The 19,054-nt window shown below is 45.0% G+C and overlaps 1 protein-coding gene across 1 annotated transcript in view; it reads left to right on the top strand.

Annotated features, from left to right (window-relative positions):
- The window catches only part of LOC120841897 (beta-alanine-activating enzyme-like), a 40,681-nt gene extending 23,646 nt beyond the window's left edge, over window positions 1–17,035 (top strand). The window contains exons 5-7 of the mRNA XM_040212898.3: window positions 1,526–1,903; window positions 7,920–8,011; window positions 16,805–17,035. Coding sequence (XP_040068832.1) covers window positions 1,526–1,903; window positions 7,920–8,011; window positions 16,805–17,035 — 701 coding nt within the window. The remainder of the gene's footprint in view (window positions 1–1,525; window positions 1,904–7,919; window positions 8,012–16,804) is intronic.
- The last annotated feature ends 2,019 nt before the right edge of the window (window positions 17,036–19,054 follow it).

Below are 19,054 nucleotides of genomic sequence, written 5' to 3'. Positions count from 1 at the left end.
AAACATTTTGTTGCCTCGTTTATATAGTGGGAGTTGTTCATTATAAGAAGAAAAAAATTATATATTTTTCCAGTTCGTCTACGAAAATATTGTATTATAACGGAGTACGATACTTACGTATTCCATATTATAGGGGCACGACTGTATTACGTTTTGTTTACACCGTCTTGTTGTTTTTTTTTTTTAAACAATAAAGTTGAGCCTTGATCTAAATTTAGGCCAATTTATTGTTAACTGAGTTCGGCAATAAAGTCAACACCGCAAATTATTCCAGCGATCATATGTTTGCTTACTCGTAGATATTATTTATCGTATTCAACTTGGTCCGTTCACTGGAGACATTTCAGACAAAACACAAAAGGCAGTCCAAGTTGGTACTAAGACAATTAAAGGAACCTCTTGGATAATACTGCCGACAGATGTTTCTCTGAGATACTCGGCTTCGAAATGTTCTTAGCAAAACATCGGTTCCAGTCTTCCCGCAGGTTATTCTAAGGTTCGCACGAGGAAGGTAAATGAGCCTTTCCCAGGGTTATCTATGACCATGCGTATTGTTCTTTTTTTTTTCGTAGTCGTTTATGCGCGTGCGTGGTAGCATAAGACGCGCTGTCCGCCATCTTTGATGCGGTTGCGGTACGGTATCAGCAGTCAACAATAGCATGGAGCCGAGGGCACTCACGTGTTTGAATTGTAACACGCCGCAAATATGTTCAGTCTTTTTTTTTTTTTTTGCGGCAGTGGTACAGACGTAATAGCTGTTACGGGCTGCAACAGTGTTAAACATACCAGGACAACAGAGTTGCTGTCTATTGCTGTCGATAATGTTTCAGCTTGGGGGATCGGTGACCGGGTGAGCTAGCGCACACCAGCTCGGAGCACGTGGAGCGAAAGTTTGCGCTGCAGAACCCAGGGATCCTGGGTTCAATCCCCACCCCTGTCGGTTTCGATCTGGATGAGCATCGTACCGGCGTGCGGTCGTGTATCACTACTGCGTGATGCACGTTAAAGACCCCAGGCTAGCGGTTGTACCGCACTGGCTAAATTTCTCACCTACAGCTCGGAGACTCGTCGCCCGTTCAGGAAGACTAAGTTCTAGGCTGTATAAACATACAATCAACCCAATATTTTTCCTTTTATGTTTCGGCAACTTTTTAGGTCTTCATTTAAACCAACGTCTCGTTATAGGCTTCTAGAAGGCCACCAAACACGCTTTCTGATTTGCCGGCAGATGGCGCTGACCTCTCGCAGGGAGGCTGACTACCTCAGGGACCTGAAAATCCGTAAAACAAAACGTTTTACATAAGTAAAGCAGCTTAGTTTAAAACAAATGAGAGGAATGGTGACTAATCTTAAGGGACAGATAACGGTTAAAACGGATTAAACTGACTAGAGATCTTTTAATCTGGAGCTAGAATATACTATTTGGCTGGGTGGCACAAGTCACCGCCCGATTCAAGGGGTGCATCTATCCAGTCATCGATCTAAAGAACCAGTTCGTTCAGTTATTTAGGACTCGATATTTCAGGTGGAACCAACCGCCGGTGTCTCGTGGGCAACGAAACGTGGCAAAACGTCGACCCGGTACTCCTTCGAGACTCTGGCGATCGAGTGAAAAAATGCGGGAGCGTCTTCACGTTCCTGGGTAGGAACGACTCGAGTTTCAAGTACAACAGCCGAACGATTAACGGTGATCGCCTGACTGCCATCCTGTTCCGATCGCCTTCCGTCGAAACCTGTCGGACCCACTTCTCGAAGGAAGAAAGGATGCTGTACATCTTCGTCACGCTGTCCCCCGGCTGCATTGCCGAAGACGCCCTGTCCTCCCTGACCAAGAGCATCGAGACGGAGTGCCTCTGTCCGTTCGAAATTGTCGCGTTCAGCTCGTCGCCGCTGACGAGACACGGTGAGTTCTTTGCGCTGTTCGCAGTAGCGAAAAAGAGGGGCCCTCCGTCCGTGGCCCAAGGGACGTTTCTACTTTATTTCTTTGAACTTTCTAGCCGCTTTTACGCTGCTACTACATCGTAAAAGAGGCAGCCTGCAGACTCTGTCTGAGGCCTTCCTCGTATGGCGGTTTCGTGACAATAATGATATAAAAAACTGACTTGTTCAAAACGTAATGTATGATGAAAAAAAAAAAAAGGTTCGAATGTACCTGGGGCGGGTCCGCGGGCAATTCTGGCATCATGCCTGTAGCGTACCCCGTGTTTTTTACACGATGTATGAGCTGTGTGATTGTGGCTTTATCATTATTGTTTCTAATAGCGATGAGGAGAAATGAAACAAAGCAGACGGATGTCTTGTCTACGATACCTGTATGGAACGCGCCTTCGACCGATGTGTTTAGCGTCCAACGTCCCGCCCATAGGTTCGAAAGTAGTCCCTGAGAGGCAACAAATGACGTCACGGAAGCCAGACTGCCGCACTGTCAGAGGTCGCGGTCCTGGCGGTTGGTCGTAGAATTACTGGCGAGAAGCACGATCGAACGCGAACGTCGCTGTCGTCGGGGCGTCCCGACTTCTGTCTGCCGAAGCTTCCGTGGTCTGTCAGGCTGGAGGGCGACGTGCAGCGTAGCAGGCGACTGACGCATCCACCACCGCTGTTGGGACGCCGCCGCCAGGATCGCGGTCCTCGACAACATGCACTTCCATGACGTCATCAAGTGGAAATCGAGGGACCACCTTTTTTTGCACGCGATAAACACACCGGCCGAGGACACGCGTTCCAGGCACCATAGCCCATAACTAAGGATCTCCTCTTCGTCAAGAACTCAAGGAGACTACTATGCCGTGTGCTGGATTATGCAAACATACTCGAGTAAAAGTCGCAGCAGACAAGTGAATGCAGGATTTGAAGAAAAAAAATAACAGCATGAGTATACGCAAAGGTGGTCCCGGGTAAAATGGGAATGGTAAAAGCTAGAAAAACAGAGTAAATCCCTGTTGTTTTTTGTATTGATAAAATCTACGTAACAATCACTGCATGATGTTTAGAATATTTTGAATCTCATTTGAATGTCTTAGCTTGTTCTCGTGTCATGCGCTGACAGTATTCAGATACAATGGCTTGAATACGTAGACACTCTTCAACTGATATTATTCCTGAATTGAACAAAAGAAATTTTATTGCACACATATATAAAAAGTTAAAAACTGTTGAAATTTTAAATATTTTTTATTTATTTATTTATTTATTTATTTATTTATTTATACATACTGCAGCCCCACTGGGGCTATGGCAGGAGTGGGAGGTAAACACAGACGGTCCGGACATCACTGTGGACCACTGTCAACGGCACACAGAAATCCATCTGGTTGTAGTGATCGGATGTTTCCTGGTAATAAATTCCAGCGTTCAATGGTGTGAGGAAAAAAACTGTATTTAAACATATCAGTACGAGGATGAAAAGGTAAAATGTTTAATTCATGGTGGCTCCTAGTTGCAGTTGGCTCGAGAAACTTTATGTAGTTATGTAACGAGTCAAAACGTGATGAGTTAACCATGAAATACAGAGACTTTAGGCGCTCGATACCACGACGCTCAGAAAGAAGTCTTAGGCCTAACACGGAAAGATTAGAAGAAGGAGAAAAGTTTCTGTCATACCGACGACAAATAAAACGTACCGATTTCTTTTGTACTGATTCGACCTTTTTTATATCGGACTCTTTGTAGGGAAACCAAATAATAGAACCATATTCGAGGATTGGGCGAATCAAAGTTTTAAAAGTTAAAAGCTTAGTATCTTGTGGTGCCACACGTAAGGTACGCCGCAGGTATCCAAGTCTTTTAAGAGATTTGTTACATGTCGTATCAATGTGCTTAGACCAAGATAAATCAGGCGTGAAAAGGAGGCCAAGATATTTATATTCAAAAACTCTTTCTAGGCATAACCCGTCAAATGAATAATTAAACACAGAAGGTGATGAACGCCTAGAAAAGGTCATAAAAACCGTTTTACTAAAGTTCAGGTTCATTTGCCAGGTTTTACACCACGTACAAAAATTCACAAAAGAATTGTTAAGAGTTATATGGTCATCTGAGGAGTTTATCACGTGATATAGTACGCAGTCGTCAGCGTAAAGTCGGACCTTAGTGGAAATACAGCGTGGCAAATCATTGATGTATAACAAGAAAAGTAGCGGTCCAAGAACTGACCCTTGTGGAACACCTGATGATACGTCAACTGTACTAGACTTGGATGAGTTAAAGTAGACAAACTGAGACCGTTGGGAAAGAAAACTGGATATCCAGTTCACAAGGTGATGATTATTTAGAATTAGGTTAAGCTTGTGTAGGAGTTTAGAATGAGGAACGGTGTCGAAAGCCTTTGACAAATCTATAAATATCGCATCAACTTGGTTACCGATGTCAAGAGACAGACCGATATCATGAACAAACTCTGTTAGTTGTGTCATAGTACTATAACCGCGTCGAAAACCATGTTGGAAATCGCATAAAATATTGTTAGTATCGAGAAACTCTATTACATGCCTGTAGACTATATGTTCCAATAATTTGCATGAATGTGACGTTATAGAAATTGGTCTATAGTTTGACAGTGATTGTGAGTTGCCAGATTTGTATACGGGAATAATTTTTGCGAGTTTCCATGATGAAGGAACTGTGGCCGTTGACAGTGATTTCTGAAAAATAACCGTGAGATACCGACTGCACCATTGGGAGTACCTGACAATAAATGAATTAGGAATGTCATCAGGACCAGGACTTTTTTTAGTGTCTAACTTCAAAATCAGGTTTAGTACGCCCTGAACGTTCACATCTATGTCGTCAACCGCAGACTGCGAAACATGAGTAAAAGGAGGAACTTCGAAATTATCAACTGTAAATACTGACTGAAAGTACGTATTAAACGCTGTAGCGATTGTCAGCGCGTCCATAGTAGTTACGTCGTTAATTATAAACGAGTTTGAAGTTGTGCTGCCTGGTAAAATGGATTTCCAGAATTTTCGAGGGTTGCATTTTATTAAGTTTTGTAAGGTAACACGGAAATAGAAGTCCTTCGCGGAATTAGTTTTTAGTCGGAGTTCCTCCTTAGCTTGAATAAACTGAGCAGACTTTACTGGGTCAGCGCAACGTTTTCCACTCCGCAGTCTGCCGACCCGTCGCGATAAATGTAATAATTCTCTTGTTATCCAAGGTTTGACAATGTTACTTTTTTTGGTTTTGAGTGGCACAAATCGCTGGATACACGATTTAACCAAGTCTTCAAAAAATGTAATGAGTACATTCACGTCACTGGAGATACTAAGTTGTTCAAACACTTCAAAGGAATAGCTTAATGAGTCAATTATGGACACATCATCGGCACGGTTAAAATCAGGAAAAGTGTGGTAAACAAAACGTGTTTTAGGGACAGGATAAGCAACAGAAACAAAGACTGCCCTGTGATCTGATATACCGTCAACGACTTCACATTCAAAATGGTTTTCTAGAAGAGGTATACTAAGAAATACCAAATCTAAAACTGACGACTCTCTCGTGCTCTCCTGAACAATCTGTTTTAAACCAAATGACAAAGAAAAGTTCACTAACTCTCTGGATATTTGAACGTCAGGACCAGATAGCGACAAAGACGGCCACTGGATGCCAGGTAAATTGAAATCACCCATTAATATTAAATTGGAAGAAGACAGGTTATGCTCGTACATAAAGTCACATAAAGCATGTAACTGATCAATGGGAGAGCCGGGAGGGCGGTAGACAACGCCAACAACTAAATATATATTATCCACATTAAGTTTGCACCACACTGATTCAATCTGGGGAGGACCCTGTATAACTGAAAATTTAATATTGGACTTTAAAAAGAGTGCGACGCCACCGCCACGCCCGTACTTTCTATCACCTCTAACCACGCAGAAACCAGAGGGTGTAATTTCGGTGTCGTATATGCCATCATGTAACCATGTTTCAGTGACTCCAATAATGTGAGCAGAGTGGGAAGAAATTAGTGACAGAAAATCGGGGAACTTGTTTACTAAACTTCTGGCGTTAACATTCAAGACACAAAGATTTTCACTTAAACCGTCCTTTAAACCGCGGCCGAGTCAACGACCACCAGTAGATGGGGCGGTGGCAGTAGACTGGGCGGAGTAGTCGGAACACTTAACCAGAGTATTAGTTTTAACATCCCAATTATATCGCTCATTATTGATGAACACATGATCATATCGAAGGCGGACGGAGGAGCCACTGTCACGGAAAGAGGCCGTCGCATCCCATATTTTCTTTCGAACAGAACGGACATGAACAGAGAAGTCTTCCGATATACGAATATCTGAACCCTTGAGCTTGAAAGAATTTTTCAATACTTCCATTTTTTCGCGGAAATCAAGGAGTTTCATAATGACAGGACGTGAACGATCGTCGTGTTTTCGACCTATTCTATGGCACCTTTCAATACGTGGGCAGTCAATAATCAGTTTATCCGAGAATATTTTTGATACGTTAGAGAGTAATGACTCACTAGTTTCGTCTGCGCAACAGACGAAACTAGTGAGTCATTACTCTCTAACGTATCATGTCTACATGTTTGCAGTACTCATTACTCTCTAACGTATTATGTCTACATGTTTGCAGTAATTCCAAGCCACTTGCCTGAAACTTTATCGCAGCAATGTCCTGTAATTTGCACTACACCAATACATTTTTTTTAAAGTAAGGGTTGTGCGTGGCACTACGTGCTGCCCCTCATCGTCACGCCATGAGTAACGTAATGAGTAGCCGGCGCCTGGTGGGATTTGGCCATTTTTGTCCAAAACAAACAAATTCAACGTTGGTGCTTAGACACTGTAAGGCCGGTCTACCTTTGAGGTATGGCGACACTGGTTTACGCTGTTGATAGCAAATATAGCCAGGGCCAATACGACTGCTCGTCTTTAAAGGGATACTTCAACGAAATTTGAAATATGCCCGTCGTGTTCAAACTTAGGTTGAATATGATCCACAATATCCGTAAATGACAATCGCACGTTTGTATTTTGAGCCTGGTGGTTGTATTTTTCGTTACAAACGGCCCACTCTGGCAAGCGCTCGGAGAACAGCCAGCGGAAAGCACGTCACATCCTGCAGAGTCGTGACGTAATTTGTCTCGGGACGAGTAAAGCTGCTGCGAGGCTGACGTCGAGAGGATGGCCTACTCGTTCCAGCCACCGAAGCGGCTGTTTTTGTACGAATTTTGAGTGACGGGTTAATCTTCTGTAATCTTGTAGGGGGACAATAGCGACTTCTGCGACACACAAAAGACATTCTCGGGAAGAGGGGTGTTCCTCCTTCCACAATTCTCTCGTCGTGGCCGGAGGCGAGACAACCTCCGTCACGACTCACTAGCTGTCAAGGTTCCTAGACGGGCATTACAAGCGAGCCAATAGCGACATCCACCAGGTGCTCTTTGCTAATCGTTTAATTCGTTTTAAAATTCCTTTTCGAGACTTTTTTAACAAGATATTGGTATGTTCGATGTGATACTGCTCCTTTGAACACATATAGACCAAACAATAAGCGCCAAAATTTCGTTGTAGGATCCCTTTAACGTGCATCAAGCAGTAGTGATACATGATCGCACCCCGGTGCGATGCAAATCTAGATCATAATATTTTGTCAAGCCCATGTATTACGCTTATCGCGCTTACTATATAGGTTTGCTGATAAGGTCTGTTTGACAGGGTTAAACGAAACGATGGCTGTTGCCATACTCTTCTTATAGGGCGGTAGCTCGCGCCACCTAGCCTGAGAGCACTCGTACCCCTTCCAATGGGTGTTTGGTGTTTACCTTCCTGGTGCGAGCAGTGTCTTAACTATAGTCCTACTCGCTTTATAAAGCCGAGATTTGAACTCGGGCGACATTTTTAAGGGATAACGTGTTGTGGCATTGAAACCGTTTCTTGTTCGTTTGTCCACAGGGAAACTCGACCTTAAGGCGCTGCTTAAAATAACTTCAGAGAAGATGAATCACGCTGCTGCATACAATCGGCTTCTGTCTACCTTGTGGAAGGTAATCAATAGGTCCATATAAATAAAAAAATAAAAAAATATTTGTTTAAAAAAACGTGAAACCTAGACTACTGATGTTTGTGCAGTTTAGTTATGCGGTCAGGGTACATAAAGTAGGGGAATGACGGCACGATAAGCCGGCTAATAATTTTTTTAATTAACGTTTTAAACAGATAAAATAAAGATATGGTTTCAAGGCTTTTTTTCTTCTTTCTTTTTTTCACGCTGTGGCTAGTATTTTTTGTGTTGTTTTAAAGCATTAGTCTGACGCAAAAACAATAACATAATTGTTTTACTTTTGTTAGACAAGTTTTGTGCCGTCGCTTCAGGGTTACAATTATTATTTTTCTTCAACTTCTCAGCAACCCACAAACGTGTTTAGAGACGGCCGTTACTGTGGATGCTTGGGCTAGTTGGTAATTGATGCTTGGATTACCAACGAGCCCGCCGATCCATCCGAGCATTAAAGACGATCGTTACTCAGGGCTGTAATTACAAGTTGTTTACTTGCACAGAAAGCAAGTTAGAAAAAATCGTGATTTAGAAAAATAAAATAAATCAATTTACTGGACTTCAACCCGATTTATGTTATCTAAATCAGACTAACCTGATTCAAGTCATTGTAGCTAGAAAATAGTGATTCTTTATCACTACTTGTAGTTTAAACATGGCATTTCGAAAATAATTATTTTTAAGCTAGTTAAAAGAGCTTTAATTCACTTAGTATTTCGCGTTCCGATTTGGTTGCAATAAAATGTTACGTAACTGAAAAACAAGGTGCAAGGAAGGAAGAGTGCTGAACTTTCCGATCTCCTCAGAAGTGCACTGCTTTCCGCTCGTATTCAACCAGCTACAGTCCTCAAAACAAATTTACAAAAAAACGAATCAAATGATAGACAAATGAAAAATCAAAAACATTTTGGGGATTATTTTTTGAGGGGAAAGGTTTGATTTTAATAATCGTAGTAAAAGTTGTCTGATCCAAATCCCGATATAAATAATCACAATTTTTATTCCCCATCCTGATAAAAAGGGAAGTCTGCACAGATTCCAAACTACAATATCGTTTGTCAATATTATCTCATCTACGCGTACAGCTCCCTTGTGCCCCGCCGTTGCTCTATCTACCTGCTTCGATAGAGAAAATCAAGCCCCTTTTTTCGGCTTTCACAACTAAACTGCGCATTCTAAAAAGCTCAAACCCCATCAGAATGTGACAGCGGTGTTGATATATTCTGAAAGTTTCAGAACGTGATGTCACTCGGACTAAAAGACAAAAGAGAAAAACGAGTCTCTTTGTATGAGTCGAAGTTCCCAGCCTAATTATGTCGAAACAAGAAATGACATGGTAGGCGCCTGTGGCGCTTATTTCAGTGAAACAAGCTTGTCAACAAAAATCCAATATTGTTTTCTTTCTCGCTGAGAATTTTTTTTTCACCGAAATTAATGCCACAGGCACGCGCCAATGCAGTGTTAATTGTGCCAAATACTCAAGAAAAGTATCAAGATAAGGCACAAAATAACTATCTGAAAATGTATTTACGATCGTATTCGAGTTATTTTTATCAGTAATTACCTTAAGTGAAGTGAAAATTCTTTGAAAACATAATTCAATTACTTTTGAGGATACTTCGCAAGTAGGTTGCAAGCTGTTAACATTAGAATATAAAAGTCGAAAGGCGTTGCTCTAAATGGCTTCGCTGAAAATGACATTTTCATGAAATATTCATGAATTTATAGAAACGATTTAGCTGCTGCAATCGAAGTATACTTTCAGACATATGAGGATATGCAACACAATGAGCGTAGAAATATTTTAGGAACAATGGGGACTCACGAATCCTAAATATGGCACCTGGCGTGCTTTCGTTTGGCGGTAGGCATGGCTGATGACGTATTCCGCAAAGAGTTCGTAATATGCTTCGCCGTGATTCCCGGGTTTGACACGCAACCCGGCATTGCACATCCCTAACAACCGAACTAGAAGTCGGTCCGGCAGCCAGATTTGTCGAGTACGCGAGTGAGACACACGTGCACACTCAGGAGAAGCGTCGGCTCGAGGACAGCAACCTCTGTCGCTGATCAACCTCCAAGAGCGAGTTCCCCCAGACAAAGGCAAGGAGGACCGCCTGTACCTTCAAACTGTTAAGAAAGTATGAAGGTCCAGAGGGTAACAAAGGTAACACAAGAGAATGTCCATGAAGTCACGTACCCTTTACCTCGCACCTTTTCCTAATGAGCTCAAACCATTATTGGCGCATTCAGGTCAAGATTGCAGGATCAGAATCTCTCAGTTTAAAAATGATTGGCCCCAGCAGACGCGGAAGTTGCGTTTGAGGATTCTGAGGATGGAACAATGCGCGCATTCGGAAGATAAAAGGAACGCTTTTGAACGAGTTAAGGTGGCGATCCAGGCAAGTTAATTCATGACCTAAGAAATTAGAAATAGCGCGCAAAAGGACGAGGACAACGAGAGTAGAACACGGGAGGAGCGCTCGTCCTGTGCTCTACTTTCGTTTTCCTCGTCCTCTTGCGCGCTGTTCCTAATTTTTTAAGTTTTGAACGAGCTCGGGAGCAAACGTTAAGCCACAGTAGGCCGAAAAGTGGCTTTAGTAAAGCCCAACGTAGGTCAATGCTGGTCAATAAAGCCAGCAGTATCTAGCTTCCTTGGGCGAGGGAGTGTCTGCGCTTGCTTGAAAACTTGCTCATACATTTCCATGCCAAAACCTCCTGAACCGGAAAATGCGTAAAATATTCCATTCTGAACGTTCCGATCGTTGGCATTACAATCCTCCACTTAAGAAACAACTGTATCTTCAGAAAAAGGGGGAGTCAGTCTGTAAAATCCGGAGGACGTCACCAGAACTTTGCAAGCTCTAAGCGTTATATGCCATTCAGGGATACGAAAGAGAAAAAAAAACGGACAATAAGACGCATAGAGGCGGCCATACTTGGGGCTGTCCCTTTGGACTTTTGTTTGCATTTGGAGGCTGCGTTTTGCTCGTGCTTTATCTCCAGTTATTTTGTTCGGTAGCTTGGCTCCAAGTATGCAATCGGTTCAGGTTTTTCCTCGAGATTAACGATCTCTAGTTCCGTATATTGTTCCAGGCATATTTTCTTCCAAGGGTTGAAAAATGTGTTTGAGATGCTGAGTACAAGATAGTGAGAAATTCACTTAGATCGAGTAAAAAATACCTTAGAGGAAATGTATTTGAAACACGCCAAAATACTACCAAAAGTTCTTCGAACACAGAATCTTGACTATAGTATTTCAGACAGGCACAAGTCTGCCACAATGTCTTGTTTTGACAAAATTGTGCTTAGGTGGACATTGGTACTCAAAAATCGTTTCTTTCTTTTTATATTGCCGCGTGCATGATCGAGGAGATACGCGTCTTCGTTCATCTAGAAGATTCGCCTACGCTCTTACCCCGTGCGTAAGGAGGCCAGAATGACCTGGTCAGTCAGCCTCGCCCTAGCTCTTTCTCGAAGATTCTATTCGAGATGACGAGCATAGCAGAAAAGCAGCCGATCGCTGAATTGCCGATTCATTCACTCGTGCTCACTCTCGATAGCCAGCTTTTACGCCGACATACCGTCGCTTGCTCCTTCCATCGTCCACGTTAGCTGCTGGTCTCTCGACGTGTGTCCTGCTCTTTTCTGTTTCTGGCATAAGTTCGTCTCCATTAAATATTTAGTTCAATTCGTTTTCTTCCGACTCATTCTCTCATTCGTGACATTTCTGGTGGAGGTGCGGGGTACCGCGGCCTATGAAGCGTAATCCTCCAAGGTATCGCAGCGCAAGCCCAGCCCCCGGCTCAAGAAGACCGTCCGCTGAGACAAGCGACAGCAGAAAAGCCGCCACACCAAAAAATCTACCGGACTTTAAGGGGAAGGTCAAAGCAAATATGAGCTCCCGGGACCGGCAAACTGAGACTCCTACTGCGTACTCCCCCGTCGTTTACTTCCCTGTCACCCCTGCACACCGACGCCTTTCGAAGGCGAAATCCACGAGGACGTCGAGGACTGGGTCTAACACCACGAGCGCGTTGCACGCCACAATGGATGGACTGCCTAGGAGTACATGCAGAACCTCTACTTTTCGCTGGAAGCTGCTACGAGGAACTGGTTCAAGAACCACGAGGCTTCGCTCACGTTGTGGGATATCTCGTGGCCGAGTTAAAAGTGGACCTTTACAAGGCAATACCCGACGACAGCGGGCGGAGGATCTGCTTCAAACGCGGATTCAGGCACCCAACGAAAGCGTAACCAACTTCGTAGATGATGTATGCCTAAGTGCACGTGCCGACCCGCATGCCACCGACAAGAAAACGTTAAGCTTTCTCACGGAGATTCGTGAAGAGCGACATCTTCGGCGACCTCGTCCGCAACCCTCCAACGATAGTTGACGGGTTTGTTGCCGAAGCAACAAACATCGCCACTAGCATCGGCTCAACGACGTCTCAACTCTGGCATCGGTCGCTCCGAGATCAGACAGCGCCGACGAGCTTCGCGAGATCATCCGCGACGTTGTACGCGAAGAACTAAAAAATCTGGTGCCTTCTGCCGAGGATCGCTGTCCATCGACAAAGTCGTGCGAGAAGAGTTTCAGAGAGCCGTCGAACCACCGGCTCCTGTCAACCCTGCGCCGCTCCAGCAACCGACCCTGAGCTACGCCACCATAGCCCGACGATCGCCGACAGCAACGCGCCAGTACCAGCACTCGGTGCCCCCTTGACGGAAAGCCTCTACGCCGCATTACGCTCGGTGCACTGAGGAACAAGCTTCGTACGTCCGAGCCGAACCTCCTGCACCAAAGAAGTCGGACGTGTGGCGCACGGCTGACCGACGCCCGCTGTGCAGCCACTGCGGGGAAGCCGACCTCGTGTACCGGCGATACCCCTACCGGCAGCTTAGGGTTCGTGGGTTCGCACCGAACGCACCCCCACCCCCCACACACACACAAACACAAACACACCATCCGAGGAGCGGTGAATGAGCGCGGGACATCAAGGAGTACCTGCATCGCCCGCCGCCACCAGCACCCGCTTCCCCCCGGAGATCCCTTTCGCCGTCAGCACGACGTTCCTTGTCGGCATTTCGTACTTCCCACCGAGACAGCTCTTCTGCCCTACCTCGTTGGAAAACCAAGTTCGGCAACTCCTGGATGTGGATTTTTTAAAAACAACCGTCGGAAACCTCCTCCAAGAATGTCGGATTGCCCCCACTCTAGCGACCACAAGCGTCGTCGCGGGATTTTAAGCGCCGACAGACAAGGAGTGCGTGCGAACATTCTTTGAATTTTGTGCCTACTATCGAGCTTGGATCGGGATTTTGCAAGGATTTCCGAACCGCTCAGAAACCTCACGAATGACACCGAGAAGTTCGGATGGGCCGAGGAGCAGCAGCAGGCATTTGACGATCTGAAGCGAAGACTCCAGACTCCTCCTGTTCTTCGACACTTTGATCAGGATGCGGAAACCGAGATTCACACGGACGCTAGTAATGCAGGACTTGGAGCGGTAGTGGTTCAAGTGCGAAAAAGCACCGAGCGAGTCATCGCCTGCGCAGGTCGAACACTGTCCAAGTTGGGGAGAAATTACTCCACGACTGAAAAATAATGTTTTGCAGTCGTCTGGGCAATCACGAAGTTCCGGCCGTACTTGTACAGAGCGCGTTCCGCGTAGTCACAGACCATCACTCGCTCTGCTGACTTGCGAACCTCAAAAACCCTTTAAGGCGCCTCGCACCATGGAGTCTCCGACTACAAGAGTTCACCATGACTGTAGTCTACAAGTCAGGCCGCAAGCACAGCGACGCCGACTGCCTGTCCAGGGCCCCTCTTGAAACACCTTCCGGTAGCAGCGACGACGATGACGAGTGATTCGTAGGAGCAGTGAACACCGACGACATGGAACAACGTCAACGAGAAGAGAACAACGTCAACGAGAACGAAACACATGAATCGAGCACCTAAAAGGGCGCGGGAGTACCGTACCGCATGTTTTCTCACGAGCCCTGCCGACCTTTGCCATTCGACAAGGTGTACTCTACAAAAAGCAATTCGGGGACAACAACTGCCATGGCTGCTGGTAATTCCGACCAACATTCAAAAGGAGATCTTTCAAGCATGTCACGACGACCCCACGTCTGGGTACCTTGGTTACAGCCGGACACTGGCCCGTATTAGTGGAAATTTTTACTGGATCAAGCTCCCCAAAACCGTCCATCTCTACACCCGATCATGCAACCAGTGCGAGCAACGCAAAAAACCGCCGACGAAGCCGGCAGGTCTCCCGCAGCCAATTCCTCCGCCAACTACACCGTTACCGTCCATCTCTACACCCGATCATGCCACCAGTGCAAGCAACGCAAAAATCCGCCGACGAAGCCGGCAGGTCTCCCGCAGCCAATTCCTCCGCCAACTACACCGTTCAAGCAGATCGGAAAGGATCTACTTGGCCCTTTTCCGCAGTCGACCCTGGGAAACCGTTGGATAATCATTGCCACAAATTATCTCAAGCGGTACGCAGAAATGAAAGTCTTTCCTTCAGAGAGTGCTGTTGAAGTCGCCAAGTTTTTCATCGAGTCCATCGTCCTACGGCATGGCACTCCCGAAGTTCTGATTACAGATCGCGTATCATCGTTCATGGCACAGCTGACCCAAGATATATTTCGGCTCAGTCACATCGGCCAACGTCGCACCACTGTGTACCATCCGCAGACCAACGGGCTGATGGCTGTATGAACGTCGACGTAAAGCACAAGACGTGGGACGAGGTGTTACCCTACGTCAAGTTCGCCTTCAACACGGCGGTTCTAGAGACCACTGTATTTACACCTTGCGAGCTGGTACATGGTCGGAAGGTAACGACCACTCCCGACGCTATGCTGCCCCATGAGCCAAATGACTATGAGAGTGACGACGCCCAGGTGGTTGCTCAACGGGCCGAAGAAGTCCGCCAGCTCGCCCGACACCTGATTCAAAACCAGCAACGCGTCGACGCGGGCGGCTACAACCTTCGTTGCAGGGACGTCCACTTCCTGCCCGGAGGAAGGGTGTGAATGGGGACAACCATCCGTCGACGCGGCCTCAGAGAAAATGCTGAAACGGCACTTTGGACCCTACAAGGTACTTGGTCGCCTCAGGGAGCTGAACAGCGAGGTGATGCCCGACAGAACAAGAAAATCATCAAGCCGCCCACCACGACCTGAAGTCGCTCACGTCGTTCGCCTCAGGACGTACTACGTACAATAAGACTGTGAACTATGATCCTCTGCAACTCTTGATAAAACTGTGTATAGCCAGCCTCCGCATTTTCCTATTATTTTGTTTGCCATGCTCTGTTTTTGTTTGTTTTTTTCCTTTCACGTGGCATCGACACGATACTCTCTTTAAAGGGGGAGTAGTGCCACGCTCGTCGGCGAGCGAGCACATGGGTGGCCGAGTGGTTACCGCGCTTGACATTCGCGTGGGGGCCCTGGGTTCAATTCCCGGGAGCTCTTGCGGAAACATTCTAGGTCGAATATTCGGGATGACAGGCAAGCATAGTAGGCAAGGAGCCGATCGCTGTATTGCCGATTCATTCCCAGGTTATCTCTAGCGATAGCCAGCTGTTACGCCGACGTACCGACGCTTGCTGCTTCCGTCGTCCAGGCTCGCTGCTGCTCTCTCGACGTGTGTTCTCTTTTTCGTTTCTGCCACAAGCTCGCCCCATTAAATCTTTAGTTCATTCCATTTTCTTCTGCCTCATCGTCTGTCATTTGTGATAATATTTGATCCAGGTAACGTCATGTTCTCAAACTCTGACGTTCTGTCTCAACGCTAGCGTCTTATTTCGATAAAGGTTCAGCTTTCTGCAATGAGGAGTTTTTGTATGCGGAGCAAAAACTTGGGTTCCGTGTTCGCAATCAAAGCCGGTACATTCAGGTACTTTATAAATTATAACTAGAGTTTCTTTATTTCGGAACTTATTGATTGTGAAATTCGAGAGATGCTTTTCGGAATTTTCTTTTTCGTCCTATATGCAAAGTTTTTCGGAATTTATTAAAAATAATGTCCCGTCATGAAGGCGAATTTATTTTAATGAAACTATCGAGTGGTATATAAATTCGGCGTTGGCGCCCTCGTCGTTGATATCACTAATTGTCCCACGATAAAACTTCCAGAAAAGTGCTCCTTAACTAGACGTCCATACCTTAAAATCAGAAACCTCTTGGCCCTAGAAGCTGGGAAACTCGTTTCCTTTCCATCCCATTCACCTACTCTGCCTGCTGCATCGGGTAAAATGCTTTAGTGATTCAAACTCACCAACTGCCCTCCCACCATCTCCAATAGAATATAGGAGCTCATACTTTCAGACCCTCTACCGAAACAATTTGTAGACTCAAGAAGCAAAGATTTGGCCAATCATTGGCCAATCACTGGCAATGGTTCTTCGGCCAGCGGCCCGACAGTGGTCAGCCATTGGCCGATGACTGGCCTCTCCCTGGCCATTGGCCACTGGTCACTGGCCATCACCCATCGGCCAAGCATTGGCCGATGCATGGGCACTTCATGGGCATTGGCCAAAAGACCACCGCAAGACATTGGCCAATGCTTGGCCTAAATCCGTGCTGCTACGTTTCTTACTTTTTTTCTTTTTTTTTTTTGACATCGTGATTTCAAAACTCGGTGTTTATCCGATAAATCGGGATTAACGAAAATTTGACCGGTGTGTGTTTTTTGGAGTGTTTCGGATTTATACGAAAACGTAAAATCCTATTTTGTAACCCTCGCAATATTACTGTGCAGAAATTCACCACCAGGACAACGGACATCATTGATTCACAGGAAAACTTTCTTCAGCATGGAGGAAGTACCCTGAGGGCTTCCACCATCTGTCAAGAGATGGAGTTCGCGACAAAGCGCCCCCTGCCACTTTTGCCCGGCAAGGTTTTGCATGAAACGTTCGGGGCGGTCACCGCTTACCTAAACGAAATCATCGAAGGAACCGTTCCACGAGATTTCGGTTTGCAAGGTTAAGTTGCTTAATTAAAGCGACACTAAAGTAAATTTTGAGATTTTGTCTTTACGGCAATAATTCAATCGACGCGCGCCCTGCGTCTCTGAAATTATAATTGTGATCACGCATCACATTTTAGGCAATTAGAAATACGATCAGAAATTCATGACACACCCCTTTTTCTAGATATCTCAGAAAAAGGGGCGCGTCGCAATGTTTCATCGCATTTGATTAGGCTAAAGTATAGCGCACGATTGTAATGTTGGATTTTCTAGGGTGCTTAGGGTGACTTGATTGGGGTTGCGCCATAAATAGACGATCTCAAAAAACACCTTAGTGCTTCTTTAATTTGAGTGACTAAAGTCGTTTATGTTGCTTAGGTTGCATGAGTTGCTTAGGTTGCATAATGTGCTTAGGACGCATAAGAAGCTTGGGTAGCATAGGCTGTTTACGTTACTTAAAGGGAAACTCCGGTTGGAATCAAAAAACAAAATAAATGACTAGTATCTCTTTATTTGCACGAAATATGATCACAGCCGAAATATTACGTTAAAGTGAAGCCACTAAAATCACTTTCCACAATTCCACTAAAATCACTTTTAGAGATGCACCCAGCTGCTCTTTAGTGGGTGGCAGGCGGGTTAGCTTTTCGTCAAGGAACACTGGGTGGTGCACCCACGTGACGTCTCGTCGCTGTGAAGCTGCGGTTCATTCCGCACGTTGTACCGCGTACCACAGCACCGCGGTGACGTCACGAAGCGGCCGTACGGCTGATGATCAGTGTTGCCATCTCTCTAGCAGATATATAGTTTCGGTTTTGCCGTAGACGTCCGAAACAAAACTTCGAGCCGCGATATTTAGAAAACTAAACAAAATGCCGAGAAAAAAAATTATACTTTCTTAATCAGGGAGACTGCAGGGGCTGAAAACAGTCGTAATCCCCAATTCGACAATTTGGACAAGAGTTGTCCTTTAAGCTGCTTAGGTTCCAAAGAATGCTGAAGTTTCTTAAGCTTTTTAAGTAGATTATGCTGCAAAAATTGCTTAAAATGCTATGGTGTCCTGTAAGTCTGGTGCAGACGCAATGATAAAATGCAATCCATAGGCAAAGAATTTCGAAATTGACGGTCTCTCGAATTTTCTACAGAAGTGTGTCTAACAGCTGTTATTTCAACTGTCGGTACGTTTGAAGCATGATTTCCTTCTATTTGTTTCGGAAAAGAAAAGGCTGTCCCAAAAGCGTGTAATGCGAAAATATAAAGCGCTATATTTAGTGAACCTACGAAATTTGATTGGTGTATAATTTTACACCAATTCAGTATTCCTGCTAGCGGGGAAACGCTTCCCGTCAAATTTAGCTTCACTTTCGACGTTAAGGAGCTCTTAAATAAATGCCCAGTGCAGCTCGAGCCAAGTTGCAAAGTCTGTCTCGCAACTTTATTCGTAGAAAATAGATACATTTTCTTTTTCTTTTAATTCATGCTAGACTGTATACTGTTTTCTGAAAATTTAATTTTGTAATCTCCGTCTCAGGAGTTTTGTGCCAGGTTCAAAGAATCCCGGGCTCGAGGACATGTTTCAAGAATGGGCTCTCGTAGAGCTTAGGCAACAGATACAATTCGTGGACTACCCGCTAGTGTCTGCGCGCTTCACATATTTGATAATTGTTGTAATTGCTATACTTCATACGTAGCATCTGCTTTTAATAAACGGAGCAGGAATGGTGGTTTAGGGATCGTGAATTGCCAGAGTAACTAAATGAGCTTCTGACTTGATGCTTACACATGCTTATTGCCTAGTTTACTTGCAGTGAAGTTGTATAATTTCTAAGAAAAGCTTCAAGCGCTATAACTGAAGAAGCCATCTGTATTTTTATCAATAAAGATGTCACTAATACTTTTTTTGAAATTTGAATTTGCATTATGTGTCTGGTATATATGCACCTTTTACATTTGAATTTGGCATCCAGAGCATTTCTATTCTAGTTCATTTTAGGAACTGGTTTATAAAAAACGCATGTCTTAGACTCTCATTAAACT

The sequence above is a fragment of the Ixodes scapularis genome, unplaced genomic scaffold (assembly GCF_016920785.2).
Source record: "Ixodes scapularis isolate PalLabHiFi unplaced genomic scaffold, ASM1692078v2 PGA_scaffold13__105_contigs__length_92229423, whole genome shotgun sequence".
Classification (NCBI taxonomy): Eukaryota; Metazoa; Arthropoda; class Arachnida; order Ixodida; family Ixodidae; genus Ixodes; species Ixodes scapularis.
The sequence above is the reverse complement of the archived record's forward strand: the minus strand, read 5'-3'. Positions and strand labels throughout refer to the sequence as shown.